Source organism: Tribolium castaneum, chromosome 3, assembly GCF_031307605.1.
Source record: "Tribolium castaneum strain GA2 chromosome 3, icTriCast1.1, whole genome shotgun sequence".
Lineage (NCBI taxonomy): Eukaryota > Metazoa > Arthropoda > Insecta > Coleoptera > Tenebrionidae > Tribolium > Tribolium castaneum.
In genome coordinates, this window is record NC_087396.1 from 16,033,935 (window position 1) to 16,057,708 (window position 23,774).

Sequence of the window (23,774 nt, forward strand, 5' to 3'; positions counted from 1 at the left end):
TGTACCGACTGTCAATTACCAACTTAATAAATTATTATTAGAAATTATAACCACCTCGAGCCTTCTTAATTATAACGTTGCTGAAACTTAATGGATCGAGAGCACGATTAACTAATAGACAATGCGAACTTGACACCGGAGCTGCCGGAGCTTTAAATCTAATTCTCCCGGAAGAAAAAATGGCGAAACGAGTCGAGCAACAAACCCATGCGAAATTAATTCTCAAGCCATAGCGCACCTGTTGATTGTTAAGGAATAAATCCTTGTAATTGGAAAACCTTGAATTATTATGACAATGTAACACTAACATTAAAGCTCAATAGAACTAGTCATTTTCTGTCGAGACGTCTCCACAACAACTTGGCAACACCCACATTCATGAACTCAACATAATCGACAATATACAAACCCAACAACAACATAAATTTACACAGTTTTAAATTCCTACTCCTGTTTTATTGAATCTGGGAGAAAATAGACAACAAAACCATTATTCTTATCAACTCGGAAAAAATACGTCAAATTCCTGACGGAGGAATTTTTTACTCAGAGGGATTTATGCGAGCAGATGCAAATTAGTAAGCATTAAAGATAATTAGGTCGTAAAATGTACGAATGAAAAACTGAAAATATTTCACGTTTCAAAGATTATGGGAGAGCTGTAATTAAACCCAATCGACTTTCCACCAATGATCAGATGCTAAGCTTAGCAACCATCAACCAAATTATTCGGTTAAAAAAGCTCCAAGCTGTAAATTACCAAGAAAAGGAAAAAATCGTTTTGCTTTGTTATGAAGAATGTTGCTAACGGAGTGGTTTTTCTAACAACTCAAATTATTTTTAAATAGATTTTTAGTGAGAGTTAAGTAATTTTAAAGTACCTATGTAGTTGTAGAGTTTCCAGGTTACTATACCTATTTTACCAACATACAGGCAATGCGAAAAAGCTCCATAACTTGTTTATTATTAAAGATATTAACTTTTCCATTTTCCTTAGATTGTAGATACGTTCCTGCTGCATGTTTCTAAAATATTGCGGTATATATACAGATTGTTCCAATATTAAAAAAACACTAAAGTTATGTCTTTGCACATAAAACACCCTAAATTTTAATGCATTTTTTGACGTAGCTTCTACTGGTGATTTTTTTCTCAGCTTGTATTGATCGTTTTTGCTTAGTTTTTGAAATAATTTGATTTTTTTGACATAAACACGTTTTATTTAAAAATTTATTGCACAAAAACGGAGAATCGTAGAAAAGTAGGACTTTTACCACTTTAAAGGGAAAAGTTCTAACTTAAAACTTTTCCAAATGTTTGCGTATTATAATTGGAAACATATAAAAATTAAATTTGTTAAAAGTTAAATAACTTGAAAAACTTAAATGGAACACCCTGTTTTTTGTTCTTGCTTCTCAAAGATTATTAAATTGTTTATCTAAAAACATAAAGTTGCAAATACCAAAAGTTAATAGCTAAAAAAATATTTCACTTTAAAAGTTAATTTTAGCAACATTGTTGTTACCATAGTAAACCATAGCAACTCCACACAGACGATTTTGTAGGAGTTTGTACGAGAATTTAAAAAATTGCCATTAATTAAAATTTTAATAATTTCACTGTAATAAATGCCGAATAATGGCCTAAAGATATTATTAGCAGAAAATTTCACTTTTTGAGTACGGAAACAATAGTTAATTTTCTTCTATTGTTTAATGTTTAATATCTTTTGAGTAATCAGCAAATGACACTTAACTGTTAATATTTTTAGAGAGACAATTTAAAGGTCTTTTAGATGCAAAAATAAAAATTGGGTGTTTCATTTAAAATTTTTAAGTTATTGAATTTGCTACAAACCTCTTCATTTTTTATCTTCTTAACTGCAGTAAGCTAATAAAAATAATATATTCTTGAATTTTCTTTAAAGTGGTGAAAGTTCTACTTTTCTGAGATTCTTAGTTTTTCTGTAATGTTTTTTAAAAAGCGTATTTTTCTCAAAAAAATCAAGTTATTTTAAAAACAAAGCAAAATCGACCAATAAAAATTTTGCTTAAAAACATCTGTGCTAAAAGCTACATCCAAAAATGTAAAAATAAATATTATTCCATTTAAAAAAACATAAGTTTGTGTTGTAGCTAATTTGCTAATTTTAAAAACACTTTGTATACTTGAAAATAATTTCAAGTGAGTCACGGAGTTAGTAGAATACATAGTTAATTGGAATTAAGGTAGGTAGATTGAAATGTAAGCATAGTAAAAATCACTTTTGCAGTTATTGCTTAAAATCTGTTCCACAGTGGAATTATTTTTCTTAAAAATGTGACACTCATAATAATATGTCGCTTGTTCGAATTCTCGTTGTGTCGAATAGTTGCTAGAAAAAGCTATATTTTTCTGGCTGAATTTTTGTATTGTTTGTCGCAGATGTTACAAATTTTAATCCGAAAGAATAATCCGGCGTTTTGCCGGCACGAAAGTTAATAAATCCGGTTAGTTTATTGTTATGAATGGGGTGGCACGGGGTGCGTAAAATGTGCGTGGTGGCATGTGTTTTATCGATGGTGTATGGCCCAGTTCCATACAGGGCTGACCGGAGTTGACCTGAAACGGCCCTCCTGATGCATCGGAATGGGCATGGCTAATATGTTGGCGTACGCACCGGCACCGGGAATTCATAAATCTTTAACGAAACTAGCGCCAAACACGCCACCGACGGATAAGCGTTACGCCCAAAAGCGGATTACTGTAAGCAAAAAGCTGCATATTTCTCGATTCGTCTCATTACAGTTCGAATTCCTGCTGGGTTTATTCGAGAAACGTGACTGTACGCTAGTGAGGCCAAATCATTGTGAAAATTTGACATACTTGACGAATTCCGCAATTAAAAATTTTATGTTACATTTACGGACACCAAACCAATAAAAAACCTGATATTCGAATTAATTTGTGTTGATGAACCCGCGGTTTGAATAAATTCCCATTTTATGTCGGCCACGTTTTCGAATTTTCTCCGTTTGGAAGAGTGACAGGAGAATTCAAATGAATTATGATGTTGGCAGAGGCTAATGAATATGTTGGAAAATTATTTATAAATGGATACAAAAGCCTAGAATCTCAAACATCCTCCGCTTGATTATTATTATCTGATGACAGAGACAAGTTCCTAGTTTCCAGAAGCTGAGAAACGGTTAATTTCTTATCGTTGTGCGGAATATCTACTTGGAAATGCCTCGAGTCATAATCGATAGATCTAGTTTACAAATTTGAAACTTAAAGGCGTGATATGTAGGTGTAGGAAACCGACTCTGACATGACTAAAAGCCGCCAGGTTTGGATAACGCTAAGCTCATCTAAAGAAATTCTTAATAAAACATGCCAACCCTGTGGCGCTTGATCCGTCCTAATCCGTCCCGTATTTGCAAAAGGGTTGAATAATTAAATATGTGCATCCCGAATCATAACTAACTTTCGAAAGCCTGTCCGAATTAAATTACTTCGCCCTAATTCAATTCAGTTAATGGTAAATTAAAAAAGTTATTTCCGGCTTTTGTGCATAAAAGGAAACGTTAGATTGCCTCAACAAGTGCTAATGAAGCTCCCATTTGTACGAACACCTGTCTCCTATTCACCAAACTTTTCCAGGTATTGGTCGCAGCCGCTTCGCCCCTCGAAAATTATCTATCGAACCAGAGGACTCTGACCATCGGATTACGAGATATTTAGTGCAGAATTATGGTCATCCGCTATCATTTTGCGGCCAGCTTCGGACATTACCGTTTAATTTACGGTGCTTCCACGTATTTACGGCTCGATTAATCCATTAAAAATTAATAAACGCCCGCACACTTATGTCATAAAATCGATTTTTCGAGGGCGCTTCGCCTTATGGGTTAAGGTCGAATTCTTCTATTCTCGCCGCTCGCGTTACCTTTTTATTGTTATCTCACTGAGGAATCTACGCTAACCTGTTTTTCTCAAAACGTATAAATCAACCATGTGAAACCGAAAGGGTTAGCGGTGAGAAAAGAGATAATACGAGGCTCTTTGTACACTGAGATAAGCAGGAAAGTCGTAAAAACGGAATTATTATTCGGCACGTTTGACGATCTTTTCCGGGTGATAAAGTCGGAGATTTTTAAGTTTGGCGCATGTGTCACTCTTCTCCGGTAAAGTCCCGGAGATCCCCACACATCACTTTGCTGATATATCGACATTTACGGGCTCTAATCCGCATTATCTTCCTCCGTAACAGCACAATAACGTAAAATTTATAATCTCGAATGGGATTTGAATATTAAATCCGACTCAAGTCACCTGACTAACCTTTTACGTCTTTATCCAAGGGTTTATTTATGGTTTGCGAAGTCGGTAGAACGTATGAACGTTAATTTTATGGGCGTTCTTTTTTCCTAAATTATTATGCGATAATGGCGATATTTTATGCAAACAGGTCAGGGGTTCGTACCTACGCATGATTAAATAATTTTTTCACTCAGATCTACAGTTCGCGATCTCGAAATTTATATAAAACAATCGCCGCCATAGCCACCGGACATTAACAATGCAAAAGCGGCAAAACGAGTTATAGGTCAGTAGTTTGGATTACGATCTAACCTCCTCATCTTTAATAAGAAATCGGTGCGTTGGTGTAAAATGACTTTACCTTAGGCTTAGAAACAGACATTTGGGGTTAGACCACGAGGTCAAGAGATTGTCTAAACTCTGACGAAAATTTATTTAATTATCGTTTGTAAATCAAACGTTTCCTTTGCCTCCATTCACTTTTATTATGTGGCTCCTAATTATCCATTAAAAATATAAAACGAACGCTAAAGGCGACGGAACTTTTTCAATAGAGTCATCAGAAAGAATTTTTAAAAATAAGAGAAGTAATGACTAACAAGGACATGGTCGATGAAATATAATGCGGACAGCCAGCCAGGTAATTCCCAGGATGAAAATATTGCCATCATAAAGCACTGTCCATGTCAAGCTGAATATATACGTGGGTACAGTTAACTAATAGAACACACTGTAAAATTGATAAATACAACGTTATTAAACCAGCAAATGTTATTAAATAATTATAAGGTAATTTTGTAATCTTTGACAAGATCGAGTTAATTATCGCCAACTTAATAACAGTGCTGTATTCATCATAATTTGCGCCAACGTGAATGATAAATGACAATAAATTCAAGAGCGCAACGGCATCCTTGTGCTAGTCACAATCGACTAGAGCTTTTCAAGCTTTACCAGAAGCTGTTCTAAAGTAAATTGAAAATTAGACATTCGTAAATGAGGGAAAAACTGAAATGATACACCAGCGAGCACTTTAGAAAGCATTAAAGTCGAGAAAAAACTGTAAAACCTGAATGCCTAATGTGTTGATGAATACAAATTACGCAAAATGAAATTTAATAAGTTTTGCATTAACATTCCGCAAGAACTTGACTTGAATTATCAAAAATTACTCGAGTGAGTTGTACTAAAAACCCACCTTTGTCTCCTTAAATGTCAATAAGTATAAAAATCGGTTCCGCCTTCTGCCTATTATACCTTTTGAACAATATCAAGTACAGGAAATGACAGAATTGGGTCACATATTTTCCTCCATCTCAGAAGTCAAGTTGAGGCATTTTTGCATGTCAGAGAAATAACATCTCAAGTTAATAAAAGAACAAACACTCCCAACCTGATTGCAAGTTTAATGAACATGAAGTGATAAACAACAATATTCAATATCAATTAGCATAAAGCTGACAAGCTTCCCATTTTTTGAAAATCGGTTAGAGAACCTGTTTGCAGGCATTTAAAGCAGTGAAAAATGCGCATTTCCATATCTCTTGTATAAATGTGAAAAATTAAGAACCGCACGCTCACACCCGAAAACGTCAACGCGAGATTACCATCGCAGCTTTGAAAAATGTCCAGCCATGTCTGCGACATGTGAGAAGGTTTTTAAACGTGTTTTTGGTGCTTTCAATAAATATGCTCACGTGTCTAGTCACGTGTTTTTCCGGAAAAAAACCCGGATAAACCAACCTTGTAATTTAATATAAATCCAAAAGCACTGCACAAACGAAAATAAATCAAAAAAGCATCACACAGGCAGCAACCAAAGCGTAACGTCGCAACACAACACAAAAATCTTCACACAATGCCATCACAAAACGAAAAATTGTACAAGAAGTGTCGATTGTCCGTACCTCCAGAAGATGACTTCGGCTTGACCAACAATACAATGGCCTGTACAATTGCGAATATCGTCAATAGAGAACGAGTTAAATTGTAAAAAGGAGGAAAGGCTCGCGTGTAGGAACGTCGATCAGGTTCACCGACCGCATCATCAAACGCTTTCAGCAGGACTGAAGGAGTTTTGGAACGGATCTCGCGCCGTCGTTCTGGTGAAACACGTGGAGTGCTTTTGTATGCGCATGCTTTGCTGATTTTCAGACGCCAGGACGAATTTCAGCACTTGCGGCAGGAAAGTAAAAGCTTTGCAAACAAATTGACGAAGATTGATTCCAGGCAAGACGCCCACTTGGACTTGACCGGAAAGGTCGCCGCACAGCGACTTAAGCTTTCTAAATACCAAAAGAAAAGCTCTAGTGAGATTTGCGACCAAAACCAAAGTATCATTTTCCACATAAAACTCCGACCTTTCAACACAAACATAAATATACATAACTCAGCTTTTCTTTAGGTTTCAGCAGGAATACAGAGATGTTATCCTTTGAAGTTTTTGTATCTTGCCGCAAATGCAAAAAAGAATAAAAGCTTCATGAAAATGTACTTTCTGAATCGAATTTGACTCCTGCAGCAGAAAATCCAGAACAATAAAGTCTGTCAAGATTATAGAAGTTTGAGCAGGATTTATGTTCGGAATATGGTTTTAATAATGTGTACCAACAAACGTAAGCAAAATTTAAAAACAATAAAGACCAAGGATACCTTATGTTATTTTTAACCGGATGATCTTATATGATAAAAGCTTTACCCAGCAGAATTTTTTCTGAAATACCATCTAAAAACAAAGCATTTTGATAGCGATAACGCGTATAAAGTTTGAGTTTCCGAGCGAGTGTAAACAATAATAAAACGCCATTACCGCACCAAAGCAGGAATTTTATTTGAGAACTCTGTTGCTTTTAGTGGTTTTATAAAAATTCTCACGCATGCAAACATTTACATTAATAATAATAAAATTGTTATGACAGGCGAGACATAACTGAAATGAGCTTAATTCTAGCGAACAAGTCCCATTTAAAATTTTCATAACACATCTTATAAAAATACAGCAAAGCAGCTGAAAAATGTGGATAATTCATCCGAGCCTTTCTAATTCAATTAAATATTCATTAGAGATCATAAAACGGCGATAAGTCGTCCCGTTTAGGTAAAATGTGACACTAATCTATATTTGAACAAAAATTTGGCTTTAAAAATTGTATAAATCTTGTAATCGACCAATTAGACTATCTCTAATTTGCATAATGGCCTCCCGCCGCCATTTTGCCGCGGAATTGTTTCGGCCAAAAATGTAATTAAGAGAAATCCGGTCCGATATTGAATTTACCACGTACCTGATATAATTAAGTTGTTTTAATTATTAATGTTCCCGGTATATATTTCTTGCTAAAATCATAAAAATACCTGCTCACCCAGTTCATAAATAATACATTATCGATAATTATATCAAAACGTAATAAATAATTCAGGTGAAACCGTTCGTGATGTTAAAAAACGCATCCAACAAAGGCGGAGCTTTTTTCATCACGTCGATACAATTTCGGTTTTCGCTACAAATTATTCCGAGGTGGTATCGGAGGTTTTAAATTACAGGGAGACGTTACGTTGCGGTTTGGTAACTTTCTTCACCTTAAAAGAAGACAAAGGACGTATAAATTTTCAAGTGAATGAAATACAAACCCGGAATGAAAGTACAAATTTATTAATAATTGTTGTCTCTGAGGAATTTTTCAGTTTCTCGCAATTCGCACTAAACAAGTATTAATTGAGTTCAACCCCACTAAACTGTCACTTAATTCAATCAAATGGCGCAATGTTATTAGCGTTTCCTCGAGAACAATGACTGCTACAAGGCTGGGCTTCAGACGACGAAAATATCCATCCGACCCGTTATTCTGAAATCATAAGTAAACATTAAGATTAAATCTACACCGAAAAAAGTAGCAACAGCAAATTATTGCTGATGAGAGTACGGAAGCGTTGAAAACCTATTAGCATTTTTTTTAGTGAGTATATTCATAAATTCTGCTTTGAATCATCAGTTTTAGTATTAATTTAACGGTTATAAAGTGTCAAAGTGAATTTATTTTAAATTAAATTTATTAACAGAACTGAAAGTAGGTAGATATGATAATAATCTTGGCCGGACATTCCAATGTCTAATAGTGTTTACTAACAAGATATACCTGCTATACCTAGTGCTAAAAATTGTGTGACCAATTCATTTTGCCGTCACGTTTTCACTGACAATATTATTAAATGTTTCTAAATAAATGCACTTCCTTTGTATGTATTTTTAATCAGTAAAAATAATCATTTAACATTGCCTTGTAAAAGCATTCTTTTGCCCAGTAATAAACAATTCCTGCAGCTTGCAGGAATTTCTCCTGAAATATCAAATTGCGCAGGCATTTAAAAACAACATAAAACAACTGTTCAAGAACATAATACACGCATTTCCATCCACAAATAGCAAAAAACAATTCACAGACCGACTTGTTGAAATCTTATATTCACTTAAAATTCCTTCGTTTATGCACCGGAAACGGAAATATATGTAGCAATTTATCGATTAACCGATTAGCTGAAATCTCCCCTTTTAAATACTTTTAGTCAAACACGAACTGTGCAAACTCAGCAGAATTTTCTCTTTTCGCTGAAATGAACATCAATGAGCCCTAATCAAACAGTCCAGCCTCGACTTTTCCTCGGAACAAAACCGCATGATGAAAATTGGTTTGATCCAAAGTTCAGACATCGCTTCCAGCCACCCTTACTGCATTATCGACGTTATTATTATTCAAGGGACATTCCGGAGGACTATAGTACGGGATCGGGAACACTCGTAAACCAATTCCAAACATCGCATTCCGGCAAAAGCTCCCATAAACTGAAAAATTACGACCGAATATTGACAGAGATACAAACACGTCTGAATTTTAAAACACGATTCTGTCATTAGGCTAATGGTCTTTGATTTCGGGGGCGAATCGACCCCTTTACACCAAATCAGTGGATCGGGTTCATTCAGCCAAAAATAAAAAACTGATGCAGCCAAAGGAGGTCTCTCATAACTCAACCATTGGGACTGACACGGAGCAATAACAATTATCAGCATATTTATTGGACCAGTCTGAAAAGTCATTAAGACAATTTTTTCAGATTTGGCGACCATCTGCTCGGATAAAACGATTTTCATTGACTATCAGTTTGTCTAGTAACTATTTGCACACATTGATTTACCGCACTTGTGCCTCTCGTGATGGGTGGCAGCTAAACTGCCGAGAAAATACCAAAAATTCGATTAGATTTTAATTTATTTGGTGGCGGGCGTTTTATCTAATTCAGGAGCCTCTGTATCAGGTAACGAAAAGTCCGACAATGTGGCGATCCACAACGGAACCGGTTATAACAGTTCACCTGTCTGCTTTCTTGTTTCTGCTCAATCTTACTTACATCAAGAAAACAAAGATTTTCTCCGCCGAGACCGAAACCATATTTCATCCCAAGACAAATTAGAAATTATCCCTTTACAAATTGTTTAATTTGTCTAATCGACCCGACACTCTGCCCAATATTTTACACCTACATCAAAGTCTTGATCTATTATTCAACAGCGAAATTGATAATATCTCCACCATAAATTAGCATCTGATTAAACGGTAAAAATTCATCGAAAACAATCAAAATATTGTGATTAAACGAGGCTTCGTTGGGGAGTTTGTTTTCTCATCGACTTAAATGTTTCAAGAAAAATTGATCCTGTTGGCACGGTTTAACCTCGTCATTAGTCAAGTTTGCAAACTAAACAGTTCGTTACGGCTACTGGTTTTGGTATTCGATGAAAGTTTCCAACAGTCGACTCTCATTACAATGAATTCCATCGTCGGAGAGGTCGAATGGGCGCTATTCAAGTGCATTTCAAAAGAAGAGAGTTTGTGTGAGGAGGAGGTGTGTAAGACCCAAGATTTACTCAAAAACGAGTTGGTTCAACTACCGTCGATTCACTTAAGAGCAAAGTTACACCCTGTATAACTACTGAACCGAGAAACTAAAGATAGTATGGATGGAAATGTCATAAAACTAAGTGTTTTAGTACACACTTACACCTACTGACGTTTTACAGTTTAATTTAAATTTAATAGCTCTTCAACTAATGGTATAAACTAAAACACAAGCGATTTTATTACCAAATAACAATAGAGATAAGGCGTCAAAAAAATTAATGCCAGATAAAAAGTGACAAATTTAATTAATACCTAAAGCATCAAAATGCAATAAATTGACCACTTGTCAATTTCTAGCACGACTTAGACTATTGTAGAAACAAGGCATAAAAGAAAAGAATTTAAAAAGAAGAAAATAAATCAGGTTCTTATTTTGTAAAGCCTGCTTCGTCCTGAAAATTCATCTCTTTAACGGTCCGCAGTTTCTAACTATAATAAATAGACAGCTGCCTATTCAAAGTTAATATTTTGTACCATAAGTGCCGACTACATGGGTGCATGTAGTATGCACTTATTGAAATTTGGTAATTAGATTAATTCGAGAAAATTATAACTCTTCCAAAATTAAAAAAAAATACAGAGATTGAACGAATCAAGATATAATTTCTTGTTTTTGCAAAAATTAAGCAAATTTTTTATTAAGGGCAGCAAACGTTGCAAAAAAATAAGCTAAATTAAAGAAACTACATATTATAATAAAATACTGAAAAATACAAAATTACAGCTTGTTTTGTGATTTCCTGAATCCAAAATCTTTGAAATAGGAAGGTTTTTTTTTAACAAACTGACCTATATTTTAGCATATCTGGTCATATAATTTTTCAGAAGAAGACTAATTTCATTAAAAGAAACTAGATTGTTGTAAAAATAACAACCTTTTTTTAAATATCGTAAAACCGATTCTCATTGAAATATTATTATACGAGTTTTATAAGACGTTCTATTGTGGCACGAAGAAGTGCTCCAATAGAATGAGTGCCACAGTTAAGTTCTTATAAAACGAGTGTAATAAACTATTTTTTCTACTTTTTATTTTTGTTGTTGGTTTTTGTTTTGTTTAACTTATCAAAATCTGTTTCCTCCTAATTTTGTTAATTATTCGGGCTTTATCAATAAACAAACGACTTGACACTGTTGACAAGTTACAAACTAAATTACAATGATGACTGATGACGTAATGACACCTCGCCCAGCCCTGCCAAAAATTTACTAAATGGAGTTGCACAAAAGTTCTCTTTGAGAAACCACTTTCAGCTTCACAATAAATATTTTCTAAAACTCAAGTAGAAAAAATAAGCTGAATTGCCAAAATATTCTGAAAAATTAAATTTCGAACATTTTCTGCAACTTTCTGCATTAATTAAAATAAAAGAAGGAATTTTATTATTGCGATTTTTGTTATGTACATATTCAACAGAATATACAATACTTTAAAAAACTAGCTTGCAGGAAACAAGTCAAAAGAACTCATTTTTGTATAAATTGACCTTTTTTTTCGTTAAAGAATAAGTTTAGTCAAATGATGAACCATGTCAAAAAATACAAATTTGCACCTAAATATGTAGACCTCATTCAACTGACAAAAGGTCAATAACTTAAGTAGGCTTTAAGTTTTAATAGTTATAATAGTTTTTGTAATTTGCTATTTTGATGGTTTAATAAACGTCTTAAAGTGCGATGTCATAATACTCATTATTATTTCACAAATTTCAGAAAGAGTTCATGCAACATTACCTGCATTGTCATCCAAACTCTTGTTTTTTGACAAAACTTTGATAAAACAAAAATTTTAAATCAATTTTTTACTTTCAAAATTAAGATATTACCAACTGTCTCAAAAATCTCTAAATCGACTAAAATAACAATTTATTTAAAAACGGCAAAAAGGGGGCAAATTACAAAAAATAGTATAAAAAACTCGTTTCATAAAACCTTAAAACACTGATTCTTTCAGTTTCTTTTAAAACTGAATTCGCGCTTTAAAGCTGGTCTTATAGAACTTGTTTTTAATATACTATTATTATATATATTCGTATGACAGAAAAAAAAGGACAATAGTACATTGTATATAGAAGAAATCACAAAACTTTTATAGTAGATAACCAAGTTTTAGCTTGTGGCGACAGTTGATGGATTTCATTTTAACTATTTTATCATTTTACTATTATTTAACGAGTTTGAGTGTAAATCGGAGTGGATTATCAAACCACGAGTGAAAACGAATGGTTTATCATCCACGAGATGAAATAAATGACCAGATTTACACGAAAACGAGTTGAATATAACATTTTATTCTTCGAATTAGATTCAACAAGGCTTAAAATCGCTATAAATCTGTTAAAAATAATCTGATTTTGTATTGAGAAATGCCAAACAGTTGTCAAAACTGCCTTACACAGGAGAAAAACCGGAAATTTTGACAGTGTCGAAGAATAAACGGTTTTTTTTTTTAATGTAACGAAATCCACCAAAAAATGTATTTTTTTCTGGTTTGTTAACACTTTACTTATTTTTCTAACTTGGTTGGTTCACTCATTAAAAATTAAAAAAATCGGCGCCCATGTTTAGTTCTTTTTAACTAAAAGCTTTTCTCGAGTTATTTTTAACTTACTTATTTTTACCACCGTTGCATGAAATTTTTACTGAAAATTGAATCACGATATTATTTTTTGAAAAATAAATTGAATATTCAGCTAGCAAAACTCGTTTGCATCAAGCGTCATAAACCTCCCTGTTCATCTCCTTAGATCCTTATCCTTTCTCCTTTAATTGAATTTTGGCGCGCTGGAAGCAATCGCCCGAACAATGACGTTTATGTTAGTTACCTCGTCATAATCGTAGTCCATAAACAAGAATTTGATTACTTTAACACAGCCCATTTGCATATAATGCAGACTTAGTGCAAGATAACAAACATCTCGTAGTTAGGAGACGAGAGCGCTATTTTATCCCGCACTCAACATGTGGGTCTGTTTTACTCGCCTTTTACACTCTGGGATTCCTGTACGAAGCAACCATGAACTTCATTTATAGACGACGCCGCCGTTATTTAAATTTATTTTAATGGCGACCGGTTTTACAAAATAATTTAATCAAGGAAAATAATTCGAGCTGCATGTGAAACTCAAAACTAACCCTTCACGCGTACGAGAGTCGACATAAAGGAGCATTGTTTTCGACGCTGGGAGCAGTAATGAATCTCTTATTGTCGTTGCGGTTTTATTGTTGGCAACATGGCGACACAAAAACGGGACAAAATGAAAGAATTTTTTAATTGATCCCACTGACAATCAATTTTCTACGAACAGAGACATCCTTTGAACCGAGAAACGAACGCCAGTCATCTTCCGACAATCTCCGCGCCATTCTTTTACGAAATTATTTACCAAGAATGGGCAACAACTTTTTAAGTGCTACACAGGTCACAACCTAACTGATTAGAATTTTGCTTCTGCCACTGGACCACCCTGCGCCAGTTATTTCGCCATGTGGACGAATGCCCGGCAAAAAGCTCGTTATCTACTTAAAATTCCGCTTGAAACGTTATGACTTTCGAGAAAATATCCAATTTTTTGACTCCTATGATTTAAAGGTCGTTAACTCATTGTTGAAACGTGGATAATGATGTTGTCTTTGACGTGAAGGATCCTTCTGGTCCGCCCACTGATTGAGACAAATCATTTTTTGTTGAAAGTCACTCCGAGTGAGTTTTCAACGAATTTCGTGCAGTAAACGAGAAATCATTGATTACCGTAATTACCAGGCCGAAAACGGTAATTACCCCAATTGAGTCGAAAGTAAAATCCAGCATTTGAAATTCACGCACAATTAGCAACCGTTAAAAATTCCCACAACAGCATTTATCCATCTTGTATAAAATAACATGTGATTATAGATAGGCCTCATTAATCCTTACAGCCGAGTCGCAATAATTACATACGTTGTTGCACTCGCTAACATTTCTTCTATTTGGCTTCTTTATCCTTGCGATTAGGCCGCGATACGTTCGGCTATTAAAGGACTCATCCGCCATCGCGACTCCTCATCGATGAAAAACTCGCGATTAAATTTAATTAGTTTGGAAAAATTTACGAGATAATTGCCCCACGAGTGAATAAGATGTGTTTGTAACGGAGCAGCTTTTATACTTTAGCTTTTCACCATTAATAACAGATATTCATTTGCTCGCGATAATTAGCGTTTGAAATATTCAGGAAACACCAAGTCAACAATGCTAGTTCAAGAACTCAACCATAAACTTCCCTGCTGTTTGGGAACATTCATCACAATTGCGTCAGATAAATATTCTCCTCGGACGAGACACGCAATACACAGTCTGCCCTTTCGGCGTTTTATTCCATTGCTGAAAAACAGCAACGTGTTCTAGGTGCGCAAACACGATTAATCTATCGTTAGCTTGATGTTCTTGACGTCTGTATCGAGGCGTTCCTCAATAACCTCTAAGTAGATAATTAAAGTATGAGTTAAATTGAAAATCATAAGATGTTACGTTTCTGGTGGTCTGTCTATCGTTTTCCAGAAGCAGGAAGCACTGCATAATTACAAACTTTAATCGTTTCGGTTTTTACAAATTTGTTAATCTTCCTGCATATTAATGTATTCAAGACATGTTAATTTAACAAACTTCACACAGCAATTAAAACACCTCCTTTTTGCATGCTTTATTACAATTCTAATGCAATTTAAACAAAGTTGAATTTCTGGTTAGTTCCATGCGTGCTTTAATCTCAACTGCATGCATAATAAATAACGACTAGATGCAACAATATAACATTATAATCAACGAAACAAACAGTTAAATATGATATTGTCGGCTACAATAGTGATTTTCACCCATTGTGAGACATGATTGTACTGCCATGAGAAAGCAGTCACAAAAGTTCGACAAAATCACTTCCTGCTTAATTAATAAGGATTTAAGTCAGTTTTGAGTCACCTTTGTGACATTTTAATTAATGACTCAACTTTATTTGTTAAAATTATCAGTAACGACAAACATTGGCTAGGAAAAACCCTACCACATATCACATAACTAAAGTTGCACAAATGCACAAAACAAGAAAAACAAAAATTCAAACTTCGTCCAAAAAAATTTTTGTGATTTACACAGGTGGAACAATTGGCATGAAACCGAACGATGACGGGGGTGAGTTTTGTGTTAAGAGAACATTTTTGTATCGTATTTTTAGCTCAAGTTCCTGTACCAAAAGAATTTATTAGCAGACTTAAAAGCATTCCGCAACTTCTTGATCCCGAATTAGCAAGCAAACATTTCCCGAATCTAGACGAAAATGAGCTAGTTTTATCGTAACAAGCAAAAATTAAATAAACAAATGTACGAGTTGCTTTTTAGTGCAACTGGTTGTTTGATTGTCTACAAGGTGTGCGAATATGACCCTCTGCTAGATTCTAGCAGCATGACACCAAATGAATGGATCAAAATAGCAAAAGATATAGAAGAAAATTATGAAAATTTTGATGGTTTTGTTATTCTTCACGGGACTGATACTCTCGCATATACTTCCAGTGTTTTATCATTCCTATTTGAAGGACTCCAAAAACCTGTGATAGTAACAGGGGCTCAGGTATTCATACAGGATGTCCCAACTAAAATTTATTCCTCCTCAAATCTCCAATCTCGTACAAGTTTAGCAAAAATGCTGAAATAGGTCAATTTTAGTTTAAAGGAAAACCAAATTTTATCTTAGTTTCAAAGTTATTTGTGCATCTCTTTTGAGTCCACAACTACCAATTCAAAAAATTTAAATGGCAAAAAAAATCATTTTGAAGCTGCCTCTGTATTTTTTTCAATTTTGAACGATTTGTTGTTAAGAATTTTAAAGTGTAAATCTCATTAAAATTTTGAAAAAACGTAAGTCATAAATTATTTCCAAGTTTACGAAATTTTTTCAAAAACTTTAAATTCAAAAAATACCATAATGTTTAGATGGTAGGGAATGAAGACTTTTTTTAAGAAAACGCAAATGCTAATGATAGAAAAAAATAATTACAGAGCACTTTGCTGGGTAATAAAAAAATAATTACTAATTATTCTTTAGCATTTGTTCTTAATTTTTTTCAAATTCCAGAAGTATCATTGTTTTTCCTGTAAGATTCTCCTGTTTTGACTTTTTTTTAGTTCTTCCTCTGTTTTTTTTTTGTTAAAAAGAGGCAGCGAAATGACACGAACGAATAAGTACTCTTAAGTGACATGAGAATGTTATAATCCGATCACGATTATTTTAAACAAGCAGCAGCCCTAGATATACAGGATGTCCCAACTAAAACTTACACACCCTGAAATCTCCAATCTCGTCCAAGTTTGGAAAAATTGCTCAGCTCAACTTTAGTTTAAAGGGAGACCAAATTTTATCTCAGTTTCAAAGTTCTTTGTGCATCCCTCTTGAGCCCACAGCTACCCCTTTAAAAAATTTAAATGGCAAGAAGAATGATTTGTTAAGAATTTTGAAGTTTAAGGCTCATTAAAATTTGCAAAATTGTCAGTCTAAAATGCTCTCGCTTAGATTTTCGAGAAGTTTTTCGATATGGATAGACTCAGAAATGCTATCTCATCTAGATTACTGTTTTTAAAAATTGATTGTACCATTTTGTAGTGATTAGAGGTGGACATTTTACCAGTACAATAGTTGAAATAATTTGTTTTCTTTTAACTACTTTTATTTTCTCTCACAGAAATCTAGTCAATGTTCACTGAAAAAAAACGTTTAAAATTGAAAAAAAAATAGTATTTGCTATTTAAATTTTTTAAAGAGCAGGGTTTGTTAGTTTAAAGTAACAACATTAGCGCAAATATTATTTCTAAATCCGTTCATAGCAAAAAACTTTCAAAATTTGAACAAGAGGGTTCAAGATTAACAATTTTCAAAATATCAATGATCATAAATCAATTTCGTGATTTTTGACAATAAATCGGTCAAAATTAAAAAAAAGTAAATGGCTGCATGGACAATGAAAACAGCATCAAAATGATGTGACTTGACCCAACATGCCATTCAAATTTTTTGAAGGGTTTGCTCCAAATGCCAGAAGAATGCAGAAAAAGCTTTGAAACTAAGATAAAATTTAATCCCCCTTTAAACTAAAAATTGACCTGTTTCAGCATTTTTTCTAAACTTGGACGAGATTGGAGACTTCAAAAAGTGCAAATTTTAGTTGGGACACCCCGTATAAAACCAGACTGAGCAAAAGTTCAATAAATGTTTGCAGCTTTCAGTTTTTGAAACTCGTAGCGATGCTGTGGACAACATTTTAGGTGCTTTAATCCTTAGTGGATGTTATGAAATTCCAGAAGTGTGTGTTTTTTTTGCTAATAAACTCTTCCGAGGTAACCGAACGACTAAAATAAGTGTCAAAAAACTCGCCGGCTTCGATTCACCAAATTACGACATCCTTGCAGACACTCAAACCACGATAAAGTGTAAATTGTCTCTAATTGTACCATCTTTAATTCAATTTATTTTTTCCTCCAGTAAATAATAATTATATCAGAAAACCGGATACAAGCCCATTTAGAGTAAATACCAATCTAAATACCAATGTGGGAATATTAACATTCTTCCCTACAATGACTCCTTCTATGGTCGGTAAATATGTCAAGTTTAGCTTTTATAATAATTTTTTTCAGTTGGAATTATTCCTGCAACCGTTTGACGGTCTAGTCATTCGGAGTTACGGTTCAGGAAACGTTCCTTCAGATCAACCAGAACTAATCCAAGTTTTGAAAAACGCAATTGATAGAGGATTATTGATAATAAACACAACACAATGTCTGGAAGGAGCGGTTTCTGGTATTTACCAAACAGGAAAGGTGCTTAAACTTCATTTGCGTTGGGTTAAATTTAACCGGAGTTTATTTCCAGATATTAGAAGATATTGGAGTCATTTCAGGCTACGACATGACACCTGAAGCAGCTCTCACTAAACTCAGTGTCGTCCTGGCCTACCCTCATTTGTCACACCAGGAACGGATTCAAGTGAGTTATCACGACCCCACTTTCATTAATTTCATTTCAAATTTCCAGATGATGAAAAGTAACATCCGAGGGGAGCTCACATCAAATCATTCTTACTCAGTTACATAAAAATAAACCTGGACCAAAAATATTAAACCGAGTTTCATTCCCCAGACGTACCTTTTATTAAAAAGGCAATTTTTGTTTATTGACACATTTCAACCGGCATTAGGGGCACAATATAACAGTGCTTTGTGGTCGTAAAGCTCCTTCAGTATTATTGTCGCTTGCGATATTGCGAGACAGGGTGTTCAAAAAATTACGTTTCTCACTGCATATTAATTTAGCGAATTAAAATTCATAACAGCGAGTGAAGATTTAATCATGTGCCAGATCCAGAATAAAGTTTTCTATTTATTAGAGTGTTGTCTAAATACGGCCCACGTTTACATCTAATTAATTTTCGCGCACCCTCGTACACCTCCTGCTGCGTCTTTTAGACAACAATGACGCCGGTGATCTCAAGACCCGACCTTAATGAGTAGATGAGAGGGTCATGATTAAGATTACGACAGATGCTGATGAGAAGCTGAGCATCCTGCAAGTTATGAGACAAAGTTTAGTGGCTCGGAAGAGCCCCACAATCAATTTCGTAATTTGATATTAAAACTTTTGAGAAAAAAAAAAACAATTATGTACACTAGAAAAAGTGGCAGTAAATTTAAATGACAATTACAACTCAGAGGCAGTAAATTTTACGCAAATTTACGAGCTAATACCTGTATTTTAAATTTACATGTTTTTTTAATGTCACAAAACGAATGTACAAACATTTGTTGTAAAATCACACATTTATTTAAAATTTGTACTTTATAATGTAAACTTATTAAAAGATTTTGTAAAATCACAAGCGTTATGTAAATTTATATTATACTAGTGAATGTGAACCAATGAAAATTTTTGTAAGGATCACTTTGTTGATTAGAAGTCAACTCGCAACGAACTTCCAGAGATAATTTAGGTAATGTTAAAAAATTCAAAACTTGACGCTGATGTGTTAGTAATACAAGACTAGAAATTTTGGAAAAGATAGAATGGGTGAGTTTTTTGCAAAATAAGATAACCTATTTTATTTTAACAATAGGTTTAAGTGTTTCATCTGTCAGAAAAAAAATCTGTCAATACACAAATCTAATACTTATTTACTCATCGAAATACAATTTCATCTAAATATACAGTGGGAACTTTATTTAAATGCATATTTTGGGTAAAATTTGAATTAACTCATACACGGAGAAAAAAATCCATTACAGTTTATAAAAAATATAATACACATTATTAGAATTATCAATGAAAATAAGGATAGTCGCAAAGTTTATTGAATGGTAATAAAATATTCTGTTAAAAATATTCTCTTACATTTTAATATACCATAAAATATTCTTTAGTTAGTAATGTCATAAATATTAGCTTTATAAGAAAAAAACGTACTAAACAAATTTTAATAGACATTTTTCTCCGGGTAATATTACATTTATTCTTTCAATTTTCTAGCAATATTTATTGCATACTACGTCCTTAAATGATATATTAATAAAAAAGGGCATCAGAAACTAATGCCCCATGCATTCTAAACATTTGTTACCCATTTCAACTAATATTGAACACATTCAATAAGGTTTTAGCTGACAGAATTTGTGTTTATATGAACAAAGTCGTGATACTTGAAGCCACGTTAAGCGTACAAGTTACCTACGAGGGTGGGATGCCAAACAATTTTTGTTTTACTTTTCACTATAACCTCTTTCTAGTTATACGCACTTTGTCAATCAAGGTTTCAAAATCTTTATACCATCCGTGTGAGTGATTCTGGTAACTCTTCAAAAAAATTTTTGAAGCTGTGATATTTTAAAAATTTGCATTATATTTCTTTCCAAATTGGAGAATAGACTAAAGTCCAATTGTTCTAAATTGGCGCATAAAATCCATTGGATTGCACTAAAACAGCTCCAAACATTGCTCAGATCTCGTTTTTCCGGTGAGCTTTTATGCTCAGAAAAGATGTCGAGCGAGACCCATTTTGTCATTTTATCTCATACCCAAAACTTGATGAAAGATATGATGTGTTTACTTTTTTAAAATCCTTAATGTTTGAACTATCGCAGACAGCTTTCACTTGTAATTTTCCGATACCTTTCTGTGTACTTTTTTGACCATTTCTGCAGGAAAAGCACTTTTCAACTTTCCTGGACATGGGCACCCTTAAAGCCATTATGACCCAAGTGAAACTTTGAAATGCAGTTTTAGCCATGTTAAGCGGTACTTAATGTAGAATATAACACATTTTTAAACACTTAAGATGTTAGACTTTTAATATAAAAATATTTCTTTATAGCCCAATCCACAATAAAATTTCTTAAAAAATCATAAGCTTTGAACACTTAATAAGGCAGCAATTAAAAACTACTTAACCAAATTCGATAAAATCTTAGTGTTACACTACGAAAGGATGGTACTACATGAAAACATAAATAATAATAAAAAAAAACAATTGCCTTGTATAAGAAGCCACAAATTAATCATCCCATCTCGTAAGTACTAGATTTTTTATCAGCATAAGTTTCATATTTATATATTTTACTAAACACATGATAAGACATAACATATTATCACTAACATGGTTTTACAATAAAGTCACCAATTCAGAAACAGAAGTTATAAACTCTCATTCTTTACCATCTAAAAAGTACCAATATGTCAATATGTAATTTTAAATATTTAATAAAGCCAATATAAATTTACTATGTGTTTTTCATTTGTACATTTAAATTTTTTATGCTAAAATTACTTTACAGAAAATTCGTAAAATTACAACATTTTGTAATGTGGCTCAAAAGCCCCAGAACCAAGTTCGTATTTCATATTATTTTCGAAAAAAAAAACAATTTTGTAGTTCTGTTCAGGAGTTTTTTATAAAACGCATCAAATATTCTGGATTATTTTGTCCTACATTTACTTCAAAATAGTCCTTTTGGCACCGTTTTATTGAACTCAAATAAAAACCTCAACGAATAAAAAAATTAAAACGATTTTTGACATGTTTGTTCCAGGCAATGTGTTCATATTTATCAATCAAAAACTAAACGTGGTTTTCAGTGTCGAGATTAATGGGTGCTCCCCACCTAGACACTCTGTATATCTATTGTTGTTAGGGTCGTGTATCAACCGATTGCCCTTAGCGGAATTAAGGTAAACGACCTGTTTATGCCTCGCTATAATTCGCCCCGCATTCTTCACCCACACCGTTGGTCACAGTGTACGTTTTGGCCCCGTCAAGTGTTAGTTTCGATTCTTTCCGTAGTTAATTGGTGTCAAAACGGGATGAAATATTTTCAATTTGGTCAAAACGAGACGCATTCCATATACGTCTTTAGAGAAATCGGCCGCGATCGCATTTATCTTCCTGTCAGCATTATCTGTACGTCCCCTTCAAACCCTTGAGCAATTTCCAAGATACGAATCGAACACAATGAACATTCGCAATTAGCATAGCCACGAAACCGCTACTTCTCGGATTTTTCTTCCCAGTTTAGCATAAATCGCCAGTATAAATCTATAACACGATTCGTTTCTCTGCTGAATTCTCCTCTAATTAATGACTCTAATTGCGACTAGATAAACGTAAAAGGAGTGGAAACGGCACCGACGGACGCCGTCTTCGGAAGTCGCCGTTCTAGGACCACCCGGTCGATAACACAGGATGTTCAAATTTAACCTGAGGTTGAGTTATTGGACGCATTGGTGGAAATTCTATCTTTATCCTTTGCCTTAAAAAGAAAATAAAGCGTCCCCAGGTGTTTAACGTAAATAGATTCAATCTGCTCGGGCCATTGCAGTTTCGAATAGCGCACCGCATTCTTGCGCGCGGTGCTTCGTCTCAATTTGTATTCCACAGCCGCTGGACTTTTATATCGACCGTTTAAATTCTACATTCATTCTACACAAAATATCGCGTTACAACAAATCGACTTTATAACTCAACTAAATGGAAACCTTCACTTTCGAGAATTGCCACACTTAACTCACACAAACACTCCATTCCCACGGCGGAAGCTCCAAACACAGAAATCTCAACCAAAAACAAAAGACCACATCTGAGATTACATCATTTGATAACTTACAACACGATATCAATTAAACAAAACTGATTACTCTTTGAGTTGAGAACTCAATTTCTCCGGTGGAAGTTTTTTCGCTCTCGAGATTGCTCAAATTTAGCAATTTCGCTGCCCATCTGACAGGTATTCATTATGTGGAAATTGTTTCAAAATTCGCAACCGCACGCAAGTATTTCACGCTCGCTACCTCCCCAATCAAGATGAACAAAATCTGGCCGGTTTTATTTAGAAAATTGTTTTCTGCATCGGTGCCCAGACCTAAAGATAGCGACTTCTGTCCCGGCAACTGTTAACATGACATTCACTTCTGTTGTGTGAATTGACAATCTGAGATAATTCACGACGATAAACTCGCGAGCTTTTTAGAAAAAGCCCACCGCCACTCGATTCATGCATAATCATCGTCCCTGTATCGCGGAAGCCAGCAATTTCTCCAATATTTTTCTCGCATCGGACGTAAGCCGCAATTAAAGCGGATTTAATCAATTAGTTGACTCGGGTATGACTCGCGACTTTTTCGCCGTCTTATTGTGGTGTTATAAAATTACATGCTGCCGTCTCGGGGAGAGTTATTTATTAAATACGTGTCAAAATATTCAGCCCGGTATGAATAAGCACTAAAATAACCATTTACAGGTTATTTAGTTTTTACGAGCCGATTATGTAAATTTTTTAAATGGGACGTCTAACCTGTAATTTTCTCCCGAGATCCCTCACATGACGCTTGCGAGGACACACGACACGGAGCTTTCAACGCCAAATCCCATGCAAAGCGCTGAAAATAAATGAATGCTTCTGATAAATTTCTTGGCAGGTTTTAATGAGCGACTGGCTTAAAAACCACGAGTTTAATTCCTTTCCATTAAAATAATAAATATCGACGATATCCCGTGGTCAAAACCGATTCTTTATGCGTTTACATGGAGGAAAGAGATGAAACTGATCTAATTGTAACAAATACACTTGAACGGAATGTCGAACTAATTAAAAACGTGATTGATGGCCCCACCTGTCATGTTATTGCGTTTAATTTATTCATACATCGATATGAATCGCAAACATTTGTAAAATGTTTGTTCTATTTCCCCATCTGTAATCGAATTTCACCCCATTTAAGTCCAATCAACCATAAATCAAACGCAAAGTGCACATCATCTAATCCCGGTTTAAAGCCGATTTTGCCGAAAAATCGCAAAATCATGGCGTGATTCATCTTTTGTTAATTTATTCACTGGCACACCTACGCCCGAGAATTAAACTTTTCGAGAACGAAATCGAGTATTGAGAGGACTTGTATTTCAATTGACGAGTGATTAAAGTGCTGCCATTCAATTTGGCGCCGC

At 34.2% G+C, this 23,774-nt stretch overlaps 2 protein-coding genes across 8 annotated transcripts in view; one reads left to right on the forward strand and one right to left on the reverse strand.

Annotated features, from left to right (window-relative positions):
* esn (espinas) overlaps positions 1-23,774 on the reverse strand; it is a 165,270-nt gene that overhangs the window by 91,819 nt on the left and 49,677 nt on the right. For 2 of the 7 annotated variants that reach the window (XM_064355530.1, XM_064355531.1), the window contains exon 1: positions 6,210-6,378. The exons of 3 other annotated variants lie outside the window; for them this stretch is intronic. The gene's annotated coding sequence lies outside the window, so the exon portion shown is untranslated. 2 more of the 7 variants (XM_064355533.1, XM_064355532.1) reach the window with 2 other exon arrangements.
* Positions 14,933-18,409, forward strand: LOC661275 (60 kDa lysophospholipase). Its single transcript, XM_064355522.1, has 8 exons — positions 14,933-15,426; positions 15,470-15,587; positions 15,634-15,865; positions 17,508-17,718; positions 17,771-17,880; positions 17,926-18,108; positions 18,161-18,274; positions 18,323-18,409. The coding sequence occupies exons 1-8, from the start codon at positions 15,327-15,329 to the stop codon at positions 18,380-18,382; spliced, it is 1,128 nt and encodes a 375-aa protein (XP_064211592.1). The 5' UTR covers positions 14,933-15,326; the 3' UTR covers positions 18,383-18,409.